This window comes from Mustela nigripes, chromosome 14, assembly GCF_022355385.1.
Source record: "Mustela nigripes isolate SB6536 chromosome 14, MUSNIG.SB6536, whole genome shotgun sequence".
In the NCBI taxonomy this organism is placed as follows: domain Eukaryota; kingdom Metazoa; phylum Chordata; class Mammalia; order Carnivora; family Mustelidae; genus Mustela; species Mustela nigripes.
In genome coordinates, this window is record NC_081570.1 from 17225966 (window position 1) to 17250859 (window position 24894).

At 41.9% G+C, this 24894-nt stretch overlaps 1 protein-coding gene across 2 annotated transcripts; it reads left to right on the top strand.

The window, feature by feature from the left end:
• Positions 1 to 20170: 20170 nt before the first annotated feature.
• On the top strand, positions 20171 to 23808 carry PNRC2 (proline rich nuclear receptor coactivator 2). Of its 2 annotated transcripts, none has more exons than XM_059376638.1 (3): positions 20171 to 20358; positions 21260 to 21461; positions 21756 to 23808. In XM_059376638.1, the coding sequence occupies exon 3, from the start codon at positions 21774 to 21776 to the stop codon at positions 22191 to 22193; it is 420 nt and encodes a 139-aa protein (XP_059232621.1). In that variant the 5' UTR covers positions 20171 to 20358; positions 21260 to 21461; positions 21756 to 21773; the 3' UTR covers positions 22194 to 23808. The 2 variants fall into 2 exon arrangements, with proteins under 2 accessions (XP_059232621.1, XP_059232620.1); XM_059376637.1 differs by having other exon boundaries at positions 20172 to 20358; positions 21256 to 21461.
• Positions 23809 to 24894: the final 1086 nt, after the last annotated feature.

A 24894-nucleotide genomic window follows, 5' to 3' on the forward strand; every position in this document is an offset into this window, starting at 1 on the left:
TTCACTCCCCAACTGCACTCCTGCCTGAAAGAATTCAGGGGAGTGGATGAACAGGAGACAGAGGGTTGGGGACAAAATGAGCCACTAGGCTGGGGGAAGAGCAGGAAGAACTGTCCCCTGAACAAAGAGGGGCCTGCATCCAAGGTCCCAGTGCAGGGGTCAAGGGAAATGGGTCAGAGGGAGGCGCTTCCTGCCGCCTGGCTGGCTGTGCGCCTGGTGAGTAAGCAACCCAGGGTGGGGTGGGGGAGTCAGCAGCTGCTGTTTCCACTCTGGACAGAGGCCAAATCATCCAGTTGGCTGAATACTCCTGACCCAGAGTTGGCTCGAGAAGTATGGATCGGTTTATCGTGAGCCTTCCAGGAAAACAAAGTTATTTCATGGTATTGAATTGTCAGCTGAACCGTGGCAAATACTCTCCCCTTGACCAAGCTCTCTTCAGGCTCCCCTGAAGGTCTCAGGCCCTCACTTTGGGATTTCTGTGCTCATTCCCGCCTTGTTGAGTTGTAGCAAGAATCTCCTTAGATCAGGATAACCAGAATCCCTCCTCACTCCTGCTGTTTCTTTGTTATTTTTATCCGTGGGTCCCGCCCTCCCGCCCCTTATCACCCTCTGTAAGTGTTGTGAATAATTCTCTTTAACAATAGCTTGCAAGCAGGGGGTGTGGGGAATCCTTGGCTGGAAGAGGAAGGAACAGTGCATGGCATGAGGGACCAAGTTCTAGTTCTGACTTGGCCTTGTCGTGGCCATTTGATCTTGGACAAGTCTAGACCTTAGCTCCCTCTTCCCATAAAATTAGAGAATGGAATGGAGTATTCAGGTCTCACCTTCTGTCGGTACTTAAATGCGCATGGAGTGTAGGAGAGGAAAATTCTAATAATCACCACATGGTGAGCTGTGTACCAGGCACAGAGCTAGACTCATCACAGATGTTTTCTCATCTCATTTTCACAACACTTAGCAGTCAGGATCTTTGTTATGTGTGCGATGTTATACATGGAAACATAGCATAGTATTCTATTCTATATCTGGAGCTCTGGGTACTTTGGGTAAGCCCTTTGTGCCCTGGACTTTTGCCTTTGGATGGTTCCACAGGCCAGGAGGCAAAGCTTCTCCCACCTCACCCCAGAATTCCCCGTCTCCCGGTCTTTCCAGAGCAGCACTCATCATCTGAAACCCACTATATATTTCACTTATTGGCACATTTGTCTGTTTCTCCTCCTTGAAATAACCCACCGCGGGCCCGGCCCAGGGCAGAGATCTGTGTCTGTTTTGGTCACTACTACACCCCGGTGCCGAGAACAGTGTTTGGTATGTAATAGGTGTTCAGCTAACATTTGCCGAATGAAGAAATGTACAAATGAAGTAGCTGAGTCAGAGGGAGGTTAAATAAGTAACCCAGTGTAATCCACCCAGCAAGGGGCCACACTGAGATTCAGACCCAGAACCAAGATGACCTTGGACTCAGCCCACTTAACCTCTATCTCATAACTGCCTCATTCATTCCGAGACTGTTTACTGAGGTCCTAATTCCTGTTTGGCCCTGTTTTAGGTGCTGGGGGATACACCCGTGACCCAAATAGACTAAAATCCTTGCCCTGCTCACGTCTGGAAACCCTCCTGTGTGAAAAGAGGTGTGACTTGAGGTTGGGGAGGTGTACGCCAGGTCTGAGGCCCCTTGACATACTGGCAGTAGACAGGACTAGTCGCTCAAAGTCTGGATACTACTGTCAAAGCTCCTTAAAGGCAAGACCCAATGTCTTTATTTGCCTTTGCACTGCATCCAGCCCAGCTCCAGGCATTGAACTGGGCCTCCGGGATAAAAATGGGGACGGCGTGGGTTCCCTTTTTAAACTGAAGCACGAAGGCAATTACACCTACTTCTAAAAACATAACAAAAACAAGAACATCTTTTAAGACCAAGTTTAAAAACATTCTCGACATTTCTGAAACACTTTTAACCCAAGCTTTCTATCCTGGGCTTTAAAACACAACCCAATGTTTTCCTTCTGAGAGTTTGCAAATGTGGTCACAAAAGAAAGGGAGAACGAGAAGCAAAGAGTCTTTGTGACTCCATCAGACACCCCCTGACACATTTCCCAGACTGGGAAGGAGGCCTTCCATCACAAGAGGCAGAATCTGACTGGGGAGGAGGAGGAGGTGGGGTTATTTGAAAGCAGAATTCTCTCAGGCCAAGAAGTTCTGTGGAAACTTGTTTTCACAGAGTTCTCTTGTGTGTGGCCTGACCCAGAAATTCTGGGGAAGTTCAGGCGAAATTTGATGTTTTGAAGCAGCTGCCCATGAAATCAGTTCCAGAGGCTTCCCTCAAGCTGAGGTCCTACTTCTAGAAGCCTAGAGAATCTAAATAGTTTTCCAGGGTAGCAAGATGGGAAATTCTTCAGCATGTCTGTGTTAACGAGTTTTTTACCCACTTTTCCACAGTGGGTAGCAATTTCCATAACATGCTAACTCTGAACCAAAATAGTCAATTCATTTGACTAGTGCTAAATACAGCTAAAAGAGTTCATTCTACTCATGAGCAGTCATCTGAGATTTAACCAGTCGTAAATGTAAGCTCTAATTATAACTAATAACATTTTATATTCATCTGATATATTGAAGCGGAGGAGTGTGCGTGGGTAGTAAGGACACCACTTATGAGCATAGCATTGGATTTGGACAGGTTGGGTCTGAGTCCCAGCTCCACCATTTATAGCCTTAGACCTGCAGGTAAAATGATTTAATCTCTCTCAACTTCAATCCTTTCTAGTAAAAATTAGGTATAATAAGAGTTCCAGATTCCCAGGGTTATTGTCAGGATGAAATGAATATGTATACATATCACTTAAGTATGAAGTCCTCAGTAAACGTTAGCTATTGTAGTAGGCAGCCCCTAAAAGGGCTCCCAATAATCTTTGCCTCCTGGTACTCCCAACCTTTGTGTGACCTCCTCCTCTTGACTGTGGGCCAGACTCAGTGACTAGCTTCTAACAAACATTATATAGTGAAAGCGATGAGGTGTTAGGCACTCAGAAGAGCCAAAACAAACTTGAAAACAAAAGAGCAGAGTTGGAGGTCTCACCCTTCCTGATTTCCACACTTGCTACCAATCTATGGGATTCAAAACGATGTGACACCAGCATAAAGATAGATCTGCACATCAGCGGAATTGAATAGAGAGCCCAGAAATAAATCTTCATGTGTAAGGTCAACTGATTTTCAACAAGAGTGCCAAGACCACTCAGCAGGGGAGGGGCAATCTTTTCCACACGTGGTGCTGGGAAAATGGGAGATCCACACACAGGAGGATGAAGTTGGACTCTCGTCCTATACCACAGATGGAAAAAAACCACAAATGGATAGAGACCTCATCATAAGAGCTAAAACTCTTAGGAAAACTTGGAATAAGAGCTTTACCACGTTAGATTTGGCAATGATTTGTTGGATTCTGACACCAAAGGCACAAACAATGGAAGAAAAAATAGACGAATTGGAATTCATAAAAACTAAAAAATTCTGTGCATCAAATGACACTATTAATAGGATGAAAGGCAATGCAAGGCCCTTAGGTGCTCACTGCCTGCTCCAGGGTCCTTCTGAGGACATAGCGGCCACAGGACTGTGGGATATCCCAGTAGATCCTGATTGCATTTCTATTGGATTTTAGGGATAGGTAAGCAGATACATCATCTCTTATTTCAGACCAGAGAGGTTGATTTTTGTTGTTATGAATGTCCATTTGCCAGGGTAGGAATGTAGAATCATTCTATTTTCTCTCTCTGATGTTGATGACTCATGGAACTTTACGTAAGTGGAATCAAACAGTATTTATTTTTTCGTGATTGGTGTACTTCACTTAGCATCATGTCCTCAAGTTTTCTCCATGTTGTAACATATATCAAGACGTCCTGCCTTTTTAAGGCTGAATAATATCACATTATATATTTATATACACCACATTTTGTTTATCCATTCGTGAATGTATACTTGGTTGTTTCCACAAATAAACTGTTGTGAATAATGTTGCTGAGAATGAATATCTGTACAAGACCCCATTTCAATTTGCTTGCTAGGTGTCTACCTAGCAGTGACATTGATGGTTCATATGGTAAATCTATTTTTAATTTTTTCCAGAACCACTATGTTATTTCCCACAGTGGCCATATCAATTTACTTTCCCACCAGCAATGCACAAAGTTTCCAATGTTACCACATCCTTGCCAAAACTTTTTATTTTCTGCTTTTTGTTTTTGTTTTTATAATAGTCATCCTAATGGTTGTCAAGTGATATCTCATTGTGGTTTTCATGTGTATTTCCCTAATGATCAGTTATGATGAACATCTTTTCAAGTGTTCATCGGCCATCTGTATTTTTTGGAGAAATATCTGTTCATATCCTCTGTCCATTTCTGAACTAGGTTGTCCTGTTGTTGATTTTTCAGATTTCTTTATATATTCTGGATATGAAGCCCTTATCTGATATATAATTTGCAAATATTTCCTCCTGTTCCATAGGTTGCCTTTTCACTCTACTGATATTGTCCTTTGATGCACAGAAGCTTTTAGGTTTCATGAAGTCCAGTTTGCCTATTTTTTCTTTTGTTATCTGTGCCTTTTTTCTAAAGACTTTATTTATTTATTTAGAGAGAGTGAGTGGGGAAGGGGCAGAGGGAGAGAGAGAATCTCAAGGAGATTCCACGCTGAGCATGGAGCCCCACATGGGGCTCAAGCCCATGACTCCGGTATCATGACCTGAGCCAACATCAAGAGTCAGAAGCTCAACTCACTGAGCCTTTGATGTCAGAATCCAACAAATCATTGCCAAATCTCACGTGGTGAGCTTTTATTCCCAGTTTTCCTAAGAGTTTTAGCTCTTTTGTTTAACTCTATCTATCTATGGGGTTATTTTTTGTCTACGGTATAGGATGAGAGATGAGAGTCCAACTTCATTCTCCTGTATGTGGATCTCCAGTTTTCCCAGAACCATGTGCGGAAAAGATTGTCCTTCCCCTGCTGAGTTGTCTTGGCACCCTTGTTGAAAATCAGTTGACCTTACACATGAGGATTTCTTTCTTTCTTTCTTTTAAGATTTTTTATTTGTTTATTTGACAGACAGAGATCAAAAGTAGGCAGAGAGGCTGGCAGAAAGGGAGGGGGAAGCAGGCTCCCCGCCGAACAGAAAGCCCGATGTGGGGCTCGATCCCAGGACCCTGGGACCATGACCCGAGCTGAAGGCAGAGGCTTTTAACCCACTGTGCCACCCAGGTACCCCTGAAGATTTATTTCTATTCCGTTGATGTGTAGATCTATCTCTATATTGGTATCATATTGTTTTGAATCCTGTAGATTTGTAATAAGTGTTGAAATCAGAAAGTATGAGACTCCAACTTTGTTCTTCTGCTTTTATTGAAAAATTGTTTTAGCTGTTCAGGGTTTTTGAAATTCCTAAGTTTTAGGAGGGATCTTTCTATTTCTGAAAAAAAAAAAAAAAAAAAAAAAAAGTCTTTGGGAGTTTGATAACAATTGCATTGAATCTATAGATCACTTTGGGCAGTATTAACATTTAAACAATATTAAATCTTTCAATCTATGAACACGATATCTTTCCATTCATTTTTGTCTTCTTTAATTTTGCAGTTTTCATTATATGTCTTTCACCTCCTTGGTTAACTTAATTACTAAGTATTTCATTCTTTTTAGTGGTATTATAAATGGAGTTGTTTTCTTAATTTCCTTTTCATATTTTCATTGTAACTGTAGAGAAGTGCAATTGATTTTTGAGGGTTGCCTTTGTATTCTGCTACTTTTCCAAATTTATTTATTAGTTCCAGTAGATGTTTGATGGAAACCTTAGGGTTTTCTTAAATATTTATTTATTTATTTATTTGACAGAGATACGGAGTACAAGTAGGCAGAGAGGCAGGCAGAGGAAGAGGGAGAGGGAGAAGCAGACTCTCCACTGAGCAGGGAGCCCAATGCGGGACTCAATTCCAGGACCCTGGGATCATGACCTGAGCCGAAGGCAGCCGCTCAACCAACTGATCCACCCAAGGAACCCTAGGATTTTCTATATATAAGATCATATCATCTGTCAGCAGAGGTAATTTTACTTCTTCCTTTTCAATTTAGATGTTATTTATTTATTTTGCCTAATTGCTCTGCCTAGGACTTGTAGGACTATGTTTAATAGAAATGGTGAAAGTGAACATCCTTGCCTTGTTCTTGCTTTTAGGGGAAAAGTTTTCATCTTTCACATTGAATATGATGTTTGCTGTGGGTTTTTCAGATATGACTGTAATTATGTTAAAAATAGTTTACTTCTATTCCTAGTTTGTTGAGTATTTTTATCATGAAAAATTGTTGAATTCTGCCAGTTTTTTCTGCACCAGTTGAGATGATCATGTGTTTTTCTTTCATTCTGTTAATATGGTGTATTACCTTGATTGATTTTTGTATGTTGAACCATCCTTGCATTCCCGGAATAAATGCCACTTGGTCATGGTATATAATTGGTTCACTATGCTATTGGATTCAATTTGATAGTATTTTGTTGAAAGCTTTTGTAGAAATGTTCATAAGGAAAATTGGTCTACCGTTTTCCTATCCTGCAGTGTCATTTTCTGGATTTGAAATCAGAATAGTAAAGGATGAGTTAGGACTTGTTCCCTCCTTTTCTTTTTTTTTTTCTTTTTTTTGAAAAGTTTGAGAATGATTGGTGTTAGTTTTTGAATATTGGTAGAATTTACCAGTGAAGCCATTAGGTGGAGGGCTTTCCTTTCTCAAGAGTTTCAGTCTCCTGATTAAATCTCCTTACTAGTTATAAGTGTAATCAGATTTTCTATTTCTTCATGATTTAGTCTCGGTAGATTTTCTACCTTGAGGGATGTTTCCATTTCATCTGGGTGATACAATTTCTTGGAGTACAAGTGTTCATAGTTTTCTCATAATCTTTTTATTTTTGTAAAATTTGTTAGTGAGGTCCTCACTTTCATTCCTGATTTTAGTCATTTGAGTATTTTTTTTTTAAGTCAATCTGTTAGAAGTTTGTCAATTTCATTGTTTTTTCTTTTCAAAGATATAACTTTTGGTTTCATTGATTTTTCTCTCTCTCCCTCTTTTTGTTTTTTTTTTTTTTGTTTTTTTTTAATTCTCTATTTCACTTATCTCTGCTCTAATCTCTATTATTTCCTTTCTTCTGCTAGGTGTGGGTTTAGTTTGTTCTTTATTTTCTTAAGTTGTAAAGTTACATGGTTGTTTTGAGATCTGTCTTGTTTTTTTAATGTGTTTGTATATAAAGCTTTCCCCCTTAGCACCACTTTCAGTGGGTCCCAAAAGTTTTGGTAAGTTGTACTTCCATAGTCATTCAACTTTAAGTATTTTTTAATTTCCCATATGATATATTCTTTGACCCACTTGTTGTTTAAGAGTGTGTTGTTCAGCTGTCATGGCCACATGTACAGTTAGTGTTGTAGTGGGAGGGTGAAGACCCTGAATCAGAAGGTATAAACCATCTCCAGACCTTTTGCAAGAAGCCTACATGGTATTAACACTGAATTTAAACTTGCCATAGTATATAAACTATATTAATTATGTGTTTTGCATAAAATTGCCAAAACACAGTGATGGTATATGATGGTATAGGACCTTGAAAAAAAAATCTATATTGTGCTTTTCCTCTGTGAATGGGAAAGCCATTTTTAGTGGATGACTGCCATTTGACGACTCAGTTGGATGTATAGCTAAATCTTGCATCATACTGTACTGATGTGTATTATTGCTAGTAGTTGTTTATGGCAATGAAGAGTTTATTTTTAAAAAATCTGTTATGGGGGGGCGCCTGGGTGGCTCAGTGGGTTAAGCCGCTGCCTTCGACTCAGGTCATGATCTCAGGGTCCTGGGATAGAGTCCCACATCAGGCTCTCTGCTCAGCAGGGAGCCTGCTTCTCTCTCTATCTCTGCCTGCCTCTCCGACTACTTGTGATTTCTCTCTGTCAAATAAATAAATAAAATCTTAAAAAAAAAAAAAATCTGTTATGGGGGCATCTGGGTGGCTCAGTGGGTTAAAGCCTCTGCCTTCGGCTCCGGTCATGATCTCAGGATCCTGGGATAGAGCCCCACATCAGGCTCTCTGCTCAGCAGGGAGCCTGCTTCCTCCTCTCTCTCTGCCTGCCTCTCTGCCTACTTGTGATCTCTGTCTGTCAAATAAATAAACAAAATCTTAAAAAAAAATCTGTTATGTACAGTTGAAATATATTTTGCATTTGCTAAAAAAAAGTGTGTTAATTTCTACAGTTTGGATCATTTTCCAGTTTTCCTTCTGTTATGGACTTCTAACCTCATCCTGCTGTGGTCAGAGAAGATACTTTGAATGATGCCTGTATTATTAAGTCTATTGAAATATTGAGATTTAACTTGTGACCTAAAAGATGGTCTATCCCGGAGAATGTCCCGTGTGCATTTGGGAAGAAAATATATGCTGTAGTTGTGTAGAGTATGCTCTACATATTTATTAGATCTGGTTCGTTTACTATATTGTTCAAATCCTCTATTTCTTTACTCATCTTCCATCTGGTTGTTCTATCCATTATTGAGAGTGTGGTATTAAGTCTCAAATGATTATTATTGAAATGTCTTTTTCCCCTCAGTTCTCTCAATTTTTGGCTCACACATTTAATGATCTGTTACTACTTTCATAAACAACTTCCCCTCTTCCTCTTCCTCCTCTTCTTCCATTTCCTTCTTCTTTGTCAAGATTTTATTTTTTAAGTCATCTCTATACCCACTGAGGGTCTTGAACTCACAATCCAGACATCTAGAATTACATGTTTTACTGACTGAACCAGCCAGTGCTACAAACTTCTTCTTTTTAAAGATTTATTTATTTATTTGAGAGAGAGAGAGAGAGTAGGGGGAGGGTCATAGGGAGAGAATCTCAAGCAGACTCCACACTGAGGGGGGGCTCAATCTCATGACCCACGAGATCACGAATTGAGTTTAAACCAAGAATCAGATTTTTAACTGACTGAGCCACCCAGGTGCCCCTGTCCTTCTCTTACATACACTCAAGGTTGATAATTCTTCTCCAGCCAGTGGACAAAACATTCATTATCATGGTGAGGTGACCTTTTTGCCTATTCCTAGGGAAGGGTGACATTTAACCAGTATGTTTCTGATGGCCCTATTGGCGGTCTAATGTTGATTAATCAAATGTCTGATTGGATGTTGTGTATAATAAACTAGTTGATATCTTCATTACCACCCTTTTCTAGGGTGATAAAATCCTGTGGTCACTTTAAATTTAAAAAAAATATTTAAATTTCAGTTAATTAACAATGTAGTATTAGTTTCAGGGGTAGAATTTAATGATTCATCAGTTGTATGTAACACCCAGAGCTCATTACATCAAGTGCCCTCTTTAATTCCCATCACCCAACTACCCCATCCCCCTACCCCACCTCCAGCAACCCTCAGTTTGTTCCCTAGAGTTATGAGCTTCTTATGGTTTGTATCCTTTTCTGTTTTTTATCTTATTTTTCCTTCCCTTACCCTATGTTCATCTGTTTTGTTTCTTAAGTTCCAGATATGAGTGAAGTCATATGGTATTTGTCTTTCTCTGACTTATTTCGCTTGCATTACACCCTCTAGCTCCATCCACTTGGTTGCAAATGGCAAGATTTCATTCTTTTTGAAGGCTGAGTAATAGTCCAGTGTGTGTGTGTGTACCATATCTTTTTTTATCCATCTATCCATTGATGGAGACCTGGGCTCTTTGTATATTTTGGCAATTGTGGACATTGTTGCTATAAACATTGGTGTGCATGTGCCCCTTCATACCACTATGTTTGTGTCCTTTGGATAAATACCTAGTAGAGCAATTACTGGGTTGTAGGGTAGTTGTATTTTTAACTTTTTGAGGAGACTCCATACAGTTTTCCAGAGTGAATGCACCAGTTTGCATTCCCACTGACAGTGTAAAAAGGGTCCCCTTTCACTGTGTCCTTGATGACTTTCATTGTTTCCTGACTTGTTAATTTCAGCCATTCTGACTGGTGTGTGGTGGTATCTCATTGTGGTTTTGATTTGTATTTCTCTGATGCCAAGTGGTATTAAGCATTTTTTCATGTGTCTGTTGGCCATTTGTATGTCTTCTTCAGAGAAATGCCTGTTCATGTCTTCTGCCCATTTCTTGACTGGATTATTTGTTTTTTGGGTGTTGAGTTTGATAAGTTCTTTATAGATTTTGGATATGTCACTTTAAATTTTATTTTTATTTTTATTTTATTTTATTTTTTAAAAAGACTTTATGTATTTGGGAGAGAGAAAGTGAGAGACAGAGCATGAATGGAGAGGGAGGGCCACAGGGAGAGGGAGAAGCAGATTCCTCACTGAGCAGGAAGCCTGATGTGGGGCTCAATCTCAGGATCTAGGTGCCCCATGTCATTTTAAATCTTTTTTTTTTTTTTTAATTTTTAACTTTTTTATTTTTTAATTTTTTATAAACATATATTTTTATCTCCAGGGGTACAGGTCTGTGAATCACCAGGTCCACACACCCCACAGCGTCATTTTAAATCTTAAACTCAATTTTGATTTGGTGATTAAACTGGGTCAGCCCAGATAGTAATCACGACTCTAAAGTGACTGACAGTTGGATGCTCTGCTCTTCCTTATTCTGCCTTTCACAGCTGGCTCGTTTTTGACATCTCTGGGATTGTAGTCAGGGAAGAAGGGTGAAGAAGAGCAAAAAAGTTCCTTCTGGACCCCAAATCTTGTCAGATGGCTTTGTGTTTTCCTAGCTGCCTTTCTACCATGGGCACTTTGGGGGGGTTCTTCAGTAACTCCTCCTCGTGAGTTTACCTGGTTGCAATTTCTTCACAGGGGGCAGTGTTCCCCCTTTAGGCTCACTGCTGCAGGACCTCCTTCATTTTCTACCTCTTCATGGTATCCTTTTAGGGCAGGATCCCCACTTGTAGGCAGGCACCTTCGTGGGCAGGATGCCTTTTTTTAAAAAACCCATATAGGAAGGAATATAAATGCTCTGGGTTTTCTTTGCTTTTTTTTTTTTTTTCCCCCCTAAAAGGCATTAAGAACATATTGTGCAAGTTTCTTGGGCTGCTGAAAGCCTGGAAACATGGCTACCTCCCATCCCACAGCAAGCCATATTCTGAGCTCTTCCTAGGAATATGGGCCCTGGAGAGTCCAGCGGAGGGGCCGAGCAGAGGTTCTGGTATCACACTGACCCATGTTGGAGTTCTCTGTGTGTGACTTTGGGCAAATCACTTAATCTATTTCTCTGAGCTTTGGTTTTATCATCTGTTAAATGTGGATAGAAATAGTACTGACCCCTGTAGGGTTATTGTGAGAATTTAATAAGATTAATGCATATAGGGCATCTGAGTGCTCAATCAAGCGTCTACCTTTGGCTCAGGTCATGCATGATTCCAGCTTCCTGGGATCAGGCCAGGCCTCAGGCTCCTGGCTCAGCAGGGAGCCTGCTTCTCCCTCTGCCCCTCCCCCTGCTCATGCTCGCTCTCTCGCTCTCTCTCTCTCCATCACTCTCTCTCAAACAAATAAAAATCTTTTTAAAGAAGATAATGCATATAAATTGTGTAGCATAGTGTCTTGCTCTTAACAAAGTGCTCGATACTTAATACTATTATCTAATGAGGGGCGCATTTAGAATATGCAAAAGATCACACCTTTGGATCCTACAAGTTAATGGTTATAACAAAATAAAATAAAGAGATATCAGTTATAGGCAAGGAGATGACATAAAAATTCAGCCCTGGGGAACCGGAGTCAAGAGATCAGGCTGTCCTTGGGCAGGTTGCTTCTCTCCATGCCCTAGAAGCTATGGTTTTCATGGAGACAGCCTTGGTGCCTGCTTTTCACACGAAGGGGAGTCGCTCCATGGAGTCCAGTAGGCCAAGCACTTTAGTCATCTATGAAAACTATGCCAGTCTGAGCATTTTTTCTGTTGTGGCAAAACCCAATCTCTTCTGCCACAGAAGCTTAACTCATGGTTTCTTCCCAAACCCAAGCAGTCAGCCAGAGGGCAAACACTGGCCTGCGTGAGTCAGTGGAAAAGTCCAGACATTTGTCAAGTGGATAGCTATGGAGGTTGTCAGCTGTGATGAGTAAGTAGATCTTTTTTTTTTAAAGATTATTTATTTATTTATTTGACAGACAGAGATCACAAGATCTCTGCCTCCAGAGATCACTGCCTCTAGAGAGGCAGGCAGAGACAGAAGGGGGAAGCAGGCTCCCAGCTGAGCAGACAGCCCGATATGGGGCTCCATCCCAGGACCCTGGGATCATGACCTGAGCCAAAGGCTCAGGCATGAAGCAGAGGCAGAGGCAGAGGCAGAGGCTTTAACCCACTGAGCCGCCCAGGCGCCCAGAGTAAGTAGATCTTACTAGCATCAAGCTTCCCTGAAAAAGAGCTGGCCCACAGGCATATTTCTTAAAATTGGGGGCAATACATAACTTGTGGTCCATAAAACAAAACTTTTAAAATTCTTTTGACTAATTCATTTCTACATTAATTCACCCTCTCCTCTGACAGATCATGTCAGAGAAGCAGCTATAAATAACCAGGAGGGAGAATAGTATCTGTAGATCCAGAAGCCTGAGACTTGACTTTGAAGCCCTAATGGTGGGTGTGTAAATCAAAAGTCCTAACCTATAAAGTTACCGTGGTAGTTTTACCTCTAGGAATTTATTTAAGGGAAGTTTATTTAAGAAAAGGAAGATTTATCTATAAGGATATTCAGCTCAGTGTGTATACCAAATAACTGGAAGCAACAGTTGGGGATGGTGAAATTAATGACAGATAAGCCATAACATAAAATACCGTTAGTGGGGGCACCTTGGTGGCTTAGTGGGTTAAGCCTCTGCCTTCACCTCAGGTCATGGTGTCAGGGTCCTGGGATCAAGACCTGCATCAGGTTCTCTGCTTGGCAGGGAGTCTGCTTTCCCCTCTCTCTCTGCCTGCCTCTCTGCCTACTTGTAATCTCTCTCTCTCTCTCTGTCAAATAAATAAATAAAATCGTTTAAAAAAATACCATTAGTGATGTAGGTATGTAGGTATATATACACAGAAACAGGTTCACAGTATACTGAGTTTAAATCATGAAAAATAAGAACCAGGGATCAAAAGAATATGTATCATTTATTATCATTACCATTTTTATGAAAATAAAACCCCCCAAACTCAGTAATTGAGGGCTTTCTTAGCACTTGCTCTAAAGACTTCAAAGATGTTGATTTGTTTAATCCTTACACTGTTAGGTGCTGGTATTATCCCCATTTGATAGATGAAGAAATTAACATGCTGAAAGGTTGAAAAGCCTGCCGATACCATATGCTAGTGAGCTGCAGAGCTGAGACCCAGGGCAGGCTCTGGGGTCTGTGCTCTTCCCACCACACATTGCCTCTCAGTATGGAAAAAAGACAGGAAGGACATTCCCTCAAAACCTTGTCTCTAGGAGGTAAGACATGGAGTGATTTTTGTTGTTGTTTTTGGGGTTGTTGTTGACCTGCTTTTTCTATGGTTAATACATGCACATATGTAAAAGACACACTCCAATAAAAATGTTAAAGATAGAAGATCTTAACCGGATAAGCCTCTCTGAGCCTCAGTTTCTCCACCCATAGAATGATAATAGTGCTGATCCTGTAGAACTAATGCCAGGATTGAGTGTAATAATGGATGTGGAAAAACCCTATTGTAGATTTGGAATATGTTAAAAATGTGAGGTTTTACAATGGAGTAAGAGAAAAAATGTCTACAGAAATTCAGCGACTGTAAGAAAACACAGTGGGAGTTTGAGTTGGCTTCTTCTCTCATTGGATTCTCTTTAGAGCCTTCCATGATTCCTAAAGATAGTGCGTCTCTTCTTCCTGCCATGAGTGTGAGTAGCTGGGAGACAGGTATAGTCATGGTCTTAATAGAATTAGATGGCTCCCATGTTCCACTATTTTTTTCGGTGAGTATTAAGTGTTCCAGATTTCCTTTGGTTATCAATCTGGTTGCCAGCATGAACCTGTTTGGATTGTTCTTCCCAAGGTTGCTGCCCATCTTTCTGTCCACACAGCTTCTGACCTGAAGTACTGAGAGCTCAGACGTTGGAGCGGGCCAAGAAATGGAGAGCTTGGATCAACAGACTAGCAAGGAAACTGAGGGTGGACTCTGGGTGTCTACCTGGGTGATGAACACTTTAAAAAACTGATCTAAAATAACTCTGAGTGCTCATTTTTTTTGCTGGTTGTTTGGTATAATGACTACCTTTGAGGATTACAGAGGACAGACCGGGTCCTCTTCATATATACTCTCCCACATTAGGGGATTACTCTTAGAAAAACTTAAGAGCCATAGTTCTCAACACAGAGTGAGCTGTGTAGGGGAAGTGAAACCTTATTTCTACCTTCTTAGGGTCTCTGGCCTGAGAATTAAACTGACAGAGGACATTAGCAGGAGAAAAGCACACAGATATATTTCTTTCTTTTTTTTTTTTTTTTTAAAGATTTTATTTATTTATTTGACAGAGATCACAAGTAGGTGGAGAGGCGGGCAGAGAGAGGAGGAAGCAGGCTCCCAGCTGAGCAGAGAGCCCGATGATGATGCTGCAGGGCTCGATCCCAGAACCCTGAGATCATGACCTGAGCTGAAGGCAGAGGCTTTAACCCACTGACCCACCCAGATGCCCCAAGCACACAGATATATTTCTAAATTTTAAGTGATGAGGACATGAAGACCCAAAGTCCTGGCAAAGCCTAAATGCTTTTATAATAGGTTGAATAAGAGATACAATTGTGGAAAAGTAACTAAAATATGTGGGGAGTCTAAAGGAAGGTAAGAGTTATTTTAACCAGGTCTGTTTGTAGGGAATTCTCTTGGCTTCCGCCCCCATCTCTGATGGTAAGAATGTTTCTCTCTGGATGTAGGAGGACATCTTTCACATGGGAATATTCTTTTTTGTTTTCAGGAAGAAAAAGGAAGGGGAGGTTAGAGTGACCTTTTGCACCTGCTGTTTTTCAAGTGTTTTTAGTTCAAAATAAGCCTTCTGCCCCCCTTTAGCTGGGGTTGGAGCACCAAAGCAACCATCCTCAAAGATCCTGATTCTGGGGTGGCAGTCCATGCTTCAGAATCCTTTAAAGGTCCCGGAGGTTGAGAAGCCCTGGGTCAGAGTCACAGGAAGTGTGGGAGTTTAGCATTGACTTCCTGTACCCTATTTAGTGATTACACCGAATTGGCTGTAATGGCCGAGAACTGATTTGCAAAGGCTTGGGAATGTATGAGCAACTGGGGAATGCGCGGCAGATGCTTCCCCAGGAAACACATTCAGGTTGTGTTGAAGGGTGTGTGTGTGTGTTTCGATACCAGTCTGGCAACAAGATTAGAGCCGCAAGGCACATCAAAACATCAGACAGGTGTTCTACTTTGCTTTCTTGGTAAGTTCCAAGAACTTGCTTCTCCTGACTAAAATTAGCCAGCAACTGACGGGCCTGCCAGCATTCAAAGTTGTACTCTGAATTTACAGATCAATAACCAAACCAGCCTGAGTTACAAACTGGGAGGTGCGTGATCCAGCCTGAAAGCCAGTGGGTCCGACTAAAGAGACATGCTTGAAAGGTGTGGCAAACCTGTGTGATTGCCTCACTACCTTGCCACTCATGGGGTTTAAAATACGAGAATCAGCCTGCAACTTGCCAATCCTGCAAAGCCAGACTCTCTGAAACACCTTTTTGTCCCACTTGTACTTACACATTAGGTAGGTAAACTTGATGTAAAAGATTCTGTTGATTTTGGCTCCCACTGGTATGTAATTCAAAATGCATCCTCCTGGGAGAGGATTTTAGGGGGTGTGCAAATCCCTTTCCTTTTCCCTCCATTCCAGGGAGCCCAGGTTCAATGTTTGTAACCCGAACTCTGTAGCAATGTAAGCAGGTTAATTTTTGTGTTGACAATTGGCATTGTCTGACCTTGACTCTCAGGGGAAGAACTGAGGAAATGAATCTCTCCAGATACCCCGCTTTCTTCTCTGATAAATTGTCAAGGGAAAAGCCTTTGAGTTCTTTTACCGCTGGGATGGAGCCTCTTTCACTACTGTAGCCCCAGGGCTTGGCAGAGTGCCTGCCTCAAAGAAGGCACCAGATAAATCTTGGTTAAATAAATGTTTTGTATTAAACACCCACACATTTATTATGAGTTTGGCTCCCAGCATGGGTAGCTGATTTATATCCTGAGAGCTGTTTCTTTGTATCACCACTTTCCTTTTTGAACAGAGAACCACTAATTGCATTGTGTTGGTGGCCCTGACTTTGCAGACCGGCAGGGAGGGGCTAGGCAGAGGCTGCATCGGATGTCCTAAAGAGGGTGTGTTTTTGGCCCCTGCTGCCCAGTTCTGAGTGTTACCAGTGCTTGGTAAATATTAATGAAGGTTGAGGCTGGACCTGTATTGGGAGGCTGCTGGGAGTCTCGGACATAGTAAAGACTTTAAGAGGGCTCTCCTGAGAGCAGCCAGACTCTGACCCAGCCCATTCAGCGTGGGCTCCGGGCAGAGGACCTTTCAGGCACTGGGGAAGACAGAGGGGACTCAGACACAAATGCTTCAGGGGGACACAGAGCACGGGCTCTGAAGACTTAGCTTGTAGCTCTCAGCTTTAAATTTTATGGGCCTCACATTTTTTCATCTGCACAGTAGAGATCAAAATCGCTGTGTGTTGAAAATCGTGTGTATTGATAACTGTCCAAAATACTACCCGTGTGTTTACACAGGTAAGAATCAGAGAGCAGGGTGACTGAATTCTGTAATACAATTTGGAGCTAGTGAAGTGGGTTCTGTTTGTTTGTTGTTTTTGTTTTGGGTGCCTGTGTGGCTCAGTCTGTTAAGTGTAGGCCTCCTGATTTGGGCTCAGGTCATGATCTCAGGGTCATGAGATCGAGCACCGTATTGGGCTCACATGGGGTGTGGAGGCTACTCTTCAGTTTCTCTCTCCCTCTCCACCCCCCCCCCCCCAAATAAATAAATAGTAACACAATCAAATTGGTGTAGGGAGGAGGATGGGGAGGGAGTGTTGTGGAGATGAATTTGATTGATATTTGGATGATATAAATAAAAAAGAATTAGACCTACCAAATGGGAGATGATATTTGCAAACGACATATCAGATAAAGGGCTAGTGTCCAAGATCTAGAAAGAACTTACCAAACTCAACACCCCCAAAACAAATAATCTAGTTCAACAATGGGCAGAAGACAAGAACAGACATTTCTCCAAAGAGGACATAAAAATGGCCATCAAACACAGGACAAAATGCTCAGTATCATTCAGCATCATGGAAATACAAATCAAAACCACAATGAGATACCATCTCACACTGATCAGAATGGCTAACATTAACAAGTCAGGAAACAACGAATGTTGGTGAGGATGCAGAGAAAGAAGAACCCTCTTACCCTGCTGGTGGGAATGCAAGCTGGTACAGTCACTTTGGAGAACAGTGTGGAGAGTCCTTAAGAAGTTAAAAATACGGGCGCCTGGGTAGCTCAGAGGGTTAAAGCCTCTGCCTCCAGCTCAGGTCATGATTTCAGAGCCCCACGCTAGGCTCTCTGCTCAGCAGGGAGCCTGCCTCCCCTTTCTCTCTGCCTGCTTCTCTGCCTACTTGTGGTTTCTGTCTGTCAAATAAATAAATAAAATCTTAAAAAAAAAGAAGTTAAAAATAAATATGACTCAGCAATTGCACTACTAGATACCACAAAGATATAAATGTAGTGATCTGAAGGGGCACATGCACCCCAATGTTTACAGCAGCAATGTCCCCGATAGCCAAACTGTGGAAAGGGCCCAGATACCCAGTGACAGATGAATGGTAAGAAGATGTGGGGTGTGTGTGTGATGAAATATTACTCAGCCACCAAAAAGGATGAACTCTTACCATTTACATCATTGTAGGTGGAACTAGAGGGTATTATGCTGAGCAAAATAAGTCAATCAGAGAAAGAAAATTTTTTTTTAAAAGATTTTATTTATTTATTTGACAGACAGAGATCACAAGTAGGCAGAGAGGCAGGCAGAGAGAGAGAGAGAGAGAGGAGGAAGCGGACTCCCTGCTGAGCAGAGAGCCCGATGCGGGACTCAATCCCAGGACCCTGAGATCATGACCTGAGCCGAAGGCAGCGGCTTAACCCACTGAGCCACCCAGGCGCCCGAGAAAGACAATTTCATATGATTTCATTCATATGTGGAATATAAGAAACAGTACAGAGGATCATAGGGGAAGGGAGTGAAAACTGAATGGGAAGAAACCAGAGAGGGAGACAAACCATGGGAGACTCTTAACTATAGGAAACCAACAAGGTTGTTGGAGGGGAGCTGGGGGGGGAATGGGGCAACTGGGTGATGGGTATTCAGGAGCTTATGTGACGTGAGGAGCACTGGGTGTTATATGAAACTGATGAATAACTGGACTCTGCATATAAATTAATGAGGTACTATATGTTGGCTAATTGAATTTGAGTAAAAAAGAAACATTTAGAGATATAAAATACACTTTCATACAAGTATCCAACCAGATAGAATATGTAAAATGCAGTGATAAACACTTGGCACTTCATAAATCTTTGCTATTAAAAAAAGAATTAGAAAAAAAATGCTCAGACTGAAACCACACCGTTATATTAAAAAAAAAAAATTCACAGTAAGGGCCTTTTCCGAAGTTAAAGTCTTGAACTCATTAATTAAATACAGCCTGGCTACTATCTGATGTCTAAGCCCGCTTCCGGAGTTTTTAGGAAACAGATTACATTTTCAGTAAGCTAGCAGATGCTTATTATACACATCTTATTTGACTATAATATGATTAGCACCAGAAAGCCCCATGCTCAAAAATATATCTTCTATAAATTTCACCAAATTAATTTGATTAACAAACTTCTCTCTTAAAGTTCAGTCGCTTAAGGAAGGTTTTTTTTTTTGTTTTTGTTTTGTTTTGTTTTGTTTTTTAAATTAAAGAAAACATAAGGTCCGTGGCCAGAAAGACACAGAGGTGGGGGATGATGGAAGCAAAAAACTGCAGGTTAAATAACGAATGATGTGGGACCTATAAACAGTATATATAAATTCTGCAGTGAACACGTTCCACGTTCATAGAACTTGGCGTTCTCTTTTAAAACACTCATTTTGGGTCGCTTATCCATTTACCTCAAAGTTGTTGTCCTTTCCCTCTTCCCTACACCTCGCGGCATCATCACCGGAGCTACAGCTTTACTCCCCCTCCCCACTTACTACTGGGCGGAAAGGGGAATCAGCGAGCCCCGGTTCTTTCAACAAACCTTTCTTGCGCACTTACAATGTACGAGACACTGTGGTCAGAAAACCAAAACCCGGCCTCGCCCCTTGAGAGTGCGGTGGTCCTGGTGGGGAAGAGGGGTGACAAATAGGGACAGCAGCAGTTACCATGCGAGACGACTTAGGGCTCTCACTGAAGTTAAGGACCCGTGGGGACACACACACACAGGGGGCACTGACTGACTTGATCCGCGCATGTGTGGGAAACGCCTTCACAGGGGGAGGCCTCTTCGGGAAGTTTTGGGGCTGGGGTCGGGGACACCAGAGGGAACCGCGAGCTTTGGGGGTTGCAATGAAGTTCTCGCGACCGAAGATGATGAGAGGAGCGTCCGGAGCAAAGTGCGCAGAGGCCAGGCCTCGGGAGGCAACTTTGGCGCACATCTTTCGGCTTTAAAAACTGGTCACGCGGCCCAGCGAACCCAAGTCGGGGACCGAGGCCGCTTGGGTAAAGCCCCCGGGGGGGCTGGGACCAGTCAGGGTCTCTCGGTGCCGCAGGACCCGCGCGCCGAGCGCCCGGGCTGACGCCCCTTCCCAGGCGCCGAGCGCGCGTGGGCAAGACGGGCCAGGGGGGTCGCGGGCGCCGCCGCACCCAGCGGGGCCGGGGGCAGCGTGGCCGGCGCGTCCGGGGACCTGCTGGCCGTGGGCACGACCGCAGCAGTTGTTCCCGACATGCTCCTCTCGGGGAGGATTTCAAACCTTGGGCCCTAAGCTCGCCTCCCTCGCCCCCGCCGGCCCCAGCAACAGGCGGTGGCGCGCCTATCATTGGCCAGGCGGCGCGTCGGCCGCTGTTGATTGGCCGCCGGGCCTCCCGGCCCCGCTTCGGCGCTCGTCGCCACCTCCATTTTGTCGGTAGAGGCGGAAGGAGGAGGTCGGGTCGGGGCGCAGAGGTGGTCAGCAGCTAGCTCCTCGGTGCCCGTGGGCTTTGTTCGTTCCGTGCCTCGTCTCTCCCTGGAAAGGGAGGGGGGCTTCGACGCCGAGCAGGAGCCGCCGCCGTCCGAGTTTGAAGTCGGTGAGTGGCAGCGGCGCCGCGGGAGCGGCCATGTTGGCGGCCGCACTCCCCATTGTTGGGGGAAGGAGGCGAGGGGAGGCGAGATCCCGGAAACCGCGTCGGGCGCGGGGAGCCGGGGAGCACCCCAGCCGGGCTCGAGAACAGTGGGCTTTTCGGAAGCCAGGCCCCGTCGGAAGACCCGAACTTTCTGGGCTCGCGCGGTGAATGACTCAGGGGCTGTTAAAATAAGTGTGCAAGGCCCTTAACCCTTCCACAAAGAGGGCGTATTTGGTAAATGATTTCTTGGGATAGTAAATGAAACCCCGGATGTATAATGCTCACTGTAAAGAGGAATTCTTGGGTATATTTTAGATGAAAATCGGCTTAGGTTATGGCCTGTGAAAACTTCCAAAATGGGGAGGAGTTGAGAGTTCATAACTAAAGGAGACACTTTTTATGACGTAGACGTGTTGGGAGAGGAGGCTTTTCGAAAAAGGATACGTGCTGTGTCGCAAGATGGGAAATTTCGAAAAAGATTTTTAAAACGTCTCTTTAGAAAACTGATTTTTAGCCCGTTTCTTGGGATGGCTGTAAAAGCTAATGGTTCCCCGGTTTGAACGTTTTAGTGACAAAATCCGTGTGAGACTTTGAAAACTTCTCCCGGGGGAAAAAAAAACACCTTGTTGTGGCACTTGGGACTCCTGTCTCCACACCCCCCCACCCCCCCACCCCCGTCCCCAATTCCTGGATCGCAAGGCCGAGAAGAGTTCTTAAAGACGACAGTTACCAGATTATTTTCCATCTTATTAGTTCAGGAAGTAGCCATTCTTAACTGTATTTCCATACGTAGTAAATAGAAGCGATCACTTTCCCCTTGTTTTTTGAATTGAAGTAATGAAGTAATCTTTTCTTTTCTAGGTAGGACTTCTCTCAAACTTGTGTGCTGAGGAGACTCAGATGTTGGCCTCAGCTCCTAGGCTGAACTCAGCAGATTGGCCCATGAAAACTTCTGTATTGAGACAAAGGAAAGGATCCAGCAGAAAGCAACATCTATTATCCTGGGCTTGGCAGCAAGGAAGGGGACAGGTAGTGGAAATCCTGCAATCCGAAAAACAGACTGAAAGGTATAAAATTATTTTTATAAGTTTACAAGGATGTCTTATCCTTTTGATCTTAACCAATTGTCTTTTTCACGTGATTATTCACATTTGCAGATAAGCTTTCTTAAGAAGGTAATAAAGGCTATGCACATAATTAAGTGTGAACATCCGGTGAAGTTATTAAAGCAGTTGGATAGCAGTTTTGAGTCTTTCCAAAATGATTTCTGGAGTTACAAGTTGGGGCTACAGAACTTTCCTAAATTTTTGAACTTCTCTTACTGGAATTTTGCTAAGTATTTTATTTCCATTTACTTGTAGGTGACAAAGAAGCTGAAGATGGGTGGCGGAGAGAGGTACAACATTCCAGCCCCTCAATCAAGAAACGTTAGTAAGAACCAGCAACAGCTTAATAGACAGAAGACCAAGGATCAGAATTCCCAAATGAAGATTGTTCATAAGAAAAAAGAAAGAGGACATACTTACACCTCATCAGCAGCTGCACGGCAGGCCATGCAAAATGGGGGGAAGAACAAAAATTTTCCAAATAATCAAAACTGGAACTCTAGCTTATCAAGTCCTAGCTTACTTTTTAAGTCTCAAACTAATCAAAACTATGCTGGAGCCAAGTTTAGTGAGCCACCATCACCAAGTGTTCTTCCTAAACCACCAAGCCACTGGGTTCCAGTCTCCTTTAATCCTTCTGATAAGGAGATAATGACATTTCAACTTAAAACCTTACTTAAAGTGCAGGTATAAAATAAGATAAAATACTAATGTTTAAATTTAGTTATATTTCAGGGTAGTTGTCCATTGTTTCAGGCCAAATTCACTAGGGAATTAATCTATTTGTAAAACTGCTAATGTAGAAAATATAATTAGACTTCATCTTACCTATTTTACATGTTATGTGCACTGTGAAGTAATGGTAGTATCAGTGCAACTTAAAATTAACTAAATTATTGATAATTATACATTGATATGGTGTTTTCAACTGTGTAACTCTTAAACCTGTCAAATTTAGATTTGGGGAATGGTAATCAACTTTTCTTGTTTGTTGGGCAGAAATAACTAAGAGTTATCGTTCATGGATCAGATTTACTTGTTGAAAGCTAGTCAATCTGCTTATGAGCACCCAAGTTAAAATACATGTAAGGATTGAAAGGTAGTTGAGTATTTGACAGTTTGAAGTCCTATAAACATCCAAACCAGTAATATGCCAACAACCTGATGCACTGCCAAAAAATGTGAATTTTTTTAGCGAATAGTTGGATTTTAGTGAACTGTATGCTGGTGAATGTGGAAAGGGCACTAGAGGCTTTCCAATTTAGAATGAGACCATATACCCAGTGGCCATTTCTTTCATGCAGTAGGTCTGCTAACTAATGCACCAAAACCCGTTTTTACAGAAACAGTATTTGGTGGTTACTGAGCAGCTTTCAGAATACATTTTTATACTATAGCACTGCATAAGCTGTTCTGACAGTGATCTGGTCTCAAAATCATTCCCTATAAAACTTAAAAGTGGGGAGCTATATAATGTGAAAGTTTTAAGTACCTAGGAAAGAGCCATGTAAATATATGTAATAAACTTGTAGCATATGTAAAGTTTTGTTGGCATTTATCCTATAAAAATAGAATATTTTAGTATGAATTTGCTGAATGTAAGACCATGGACTGTTTTTATACTATGGCCTGATTTTAAAGGTCCAAAATAATTTGTTTTTAAAGTTTGCCCTTGTGCTAAAGTGCCAGTGTATGTATAATTGATCTGGTTGTAAACTATATTTCAAAGTAAATCCTAGTGTAATAAGTTTTATATAACTGTAAAGGTTTTAAGCTGCTAAAACACTTCCTATTTTTAAGAGATGTGAAATGCAGTATGGGACTGTTTAATTTTTTCTTCCTTAAGCCCAAAGATTAACTATTAAAGGGTCCCTCCAACTTTAAAGATTCATTCTGGCTTTCAGTAACTTTTGTAATCTATAACAAATATAGTGTAGTGTTTGTCAGTATATATATTTTTTGTTACTAGTCTAAGTGCAACCCAGGGGACCATTTATGCAAAAGATGTAATTTCTTGCATAATAACCTTGATAACATGTTTTACCTAAATATAACAGCTAACACAGTAAATTACAAACGTGTGTGGGAGAGTCAATTTAAAATTTGATTTTAAGTGCCCTATTCCAATTTGGCAACTTTTTGACCTTTTAAAGCAGAAGGGCCAAGCTGTAGTTCTCCAATGAACTGAGATGAGGTGATACTGCGCAAGTCAAATAATGCTAACTTAAATTCAAGTTTACATAGTACTTAATGTACATATGTGAATTTAGCATGAAATTAAAAAATAAAGTTGCTTCTTCCCCCCCAATGGCTAAATTGTATTTCATAAAAAATTGCTATGACTATCTTTAACATTTACTCTTAGAATGCACATAAATTAACCCAACTGAAAAATGGAAGGACATTTGGTTTTTAAGAGGCAACCAATGTGCTGACTGATACACTGTATTATGACCTGCCCATCCCCAGCAGATTTAACTGTAAAAGGCCACAGAATACTTCATGGAAACTAAGCTTCTGATTCATCAAGTCAAATACAGCAGGACTAATTACCTGCCTCTCTTCTTCTACATTCTAAGGTGATTGAGATTTATAGAAAACAAAAGTTCCTCCCAAGTTGTAAGACCCTTGCAATTTGTCTGCTATATATAAAAGCATAATTTACACCAGGGATCTTTGGGGTGTGGGGGAAGGCATCACAAGAGCCACATTTGCTAAGTGAGAGGGGTAGCTTCAACTAGTTCAATAGGTGAACCCCAGGGCAAGGCCATTACTTTATCATGCAAATCAGGAGGTAACTAATTTGGAGAAAATAAAAATCGGAGTCTTCATTTTTCTTCCTGTTCCATTCCCAGTGTAAAGTCTACGAACAATGCCAAGGATTGTTATATTACTTAACTGCACTGGGATTTCACTGGATTTAATAGTTTGCAGCCCAGGCATGTTAGTTTTGGACTTCTTATGTATGAGGTTTTTGGTCTGGGATTGACTCACATGGCCAGTCTTCAGACTTGAGGATGGAGTACCAAAGGCTTTTACCTAACCATAAAGTTTTCAATAGCTAAGGATAATTATCAGATCTCATTCCTCAATAACTAATAGTTTTGGTTAATCTACAGGATTTTCCCAAACTACTTAACTTGAGAGAACCATAAAGTTATTAAAGGGAACCTCTATCCTTTAAGGCTGAAGGCATCAGCCTTCTATCCTTTAAGGCTGAAGGCATCAGCCGCAGCATGAGCCTATAGTCAGTGCTAGAATTTTGTCGTCATCTTTTTGATGGCAGTGTAGAGTATGATGGGAGTCTGGGTACATCACCTATTCTTACACTTAATTTCTGGTTAAGTTCTATTCTTCCCCAAAGCAAGCACAAAGGGTTTGGATTAAGTTTTCT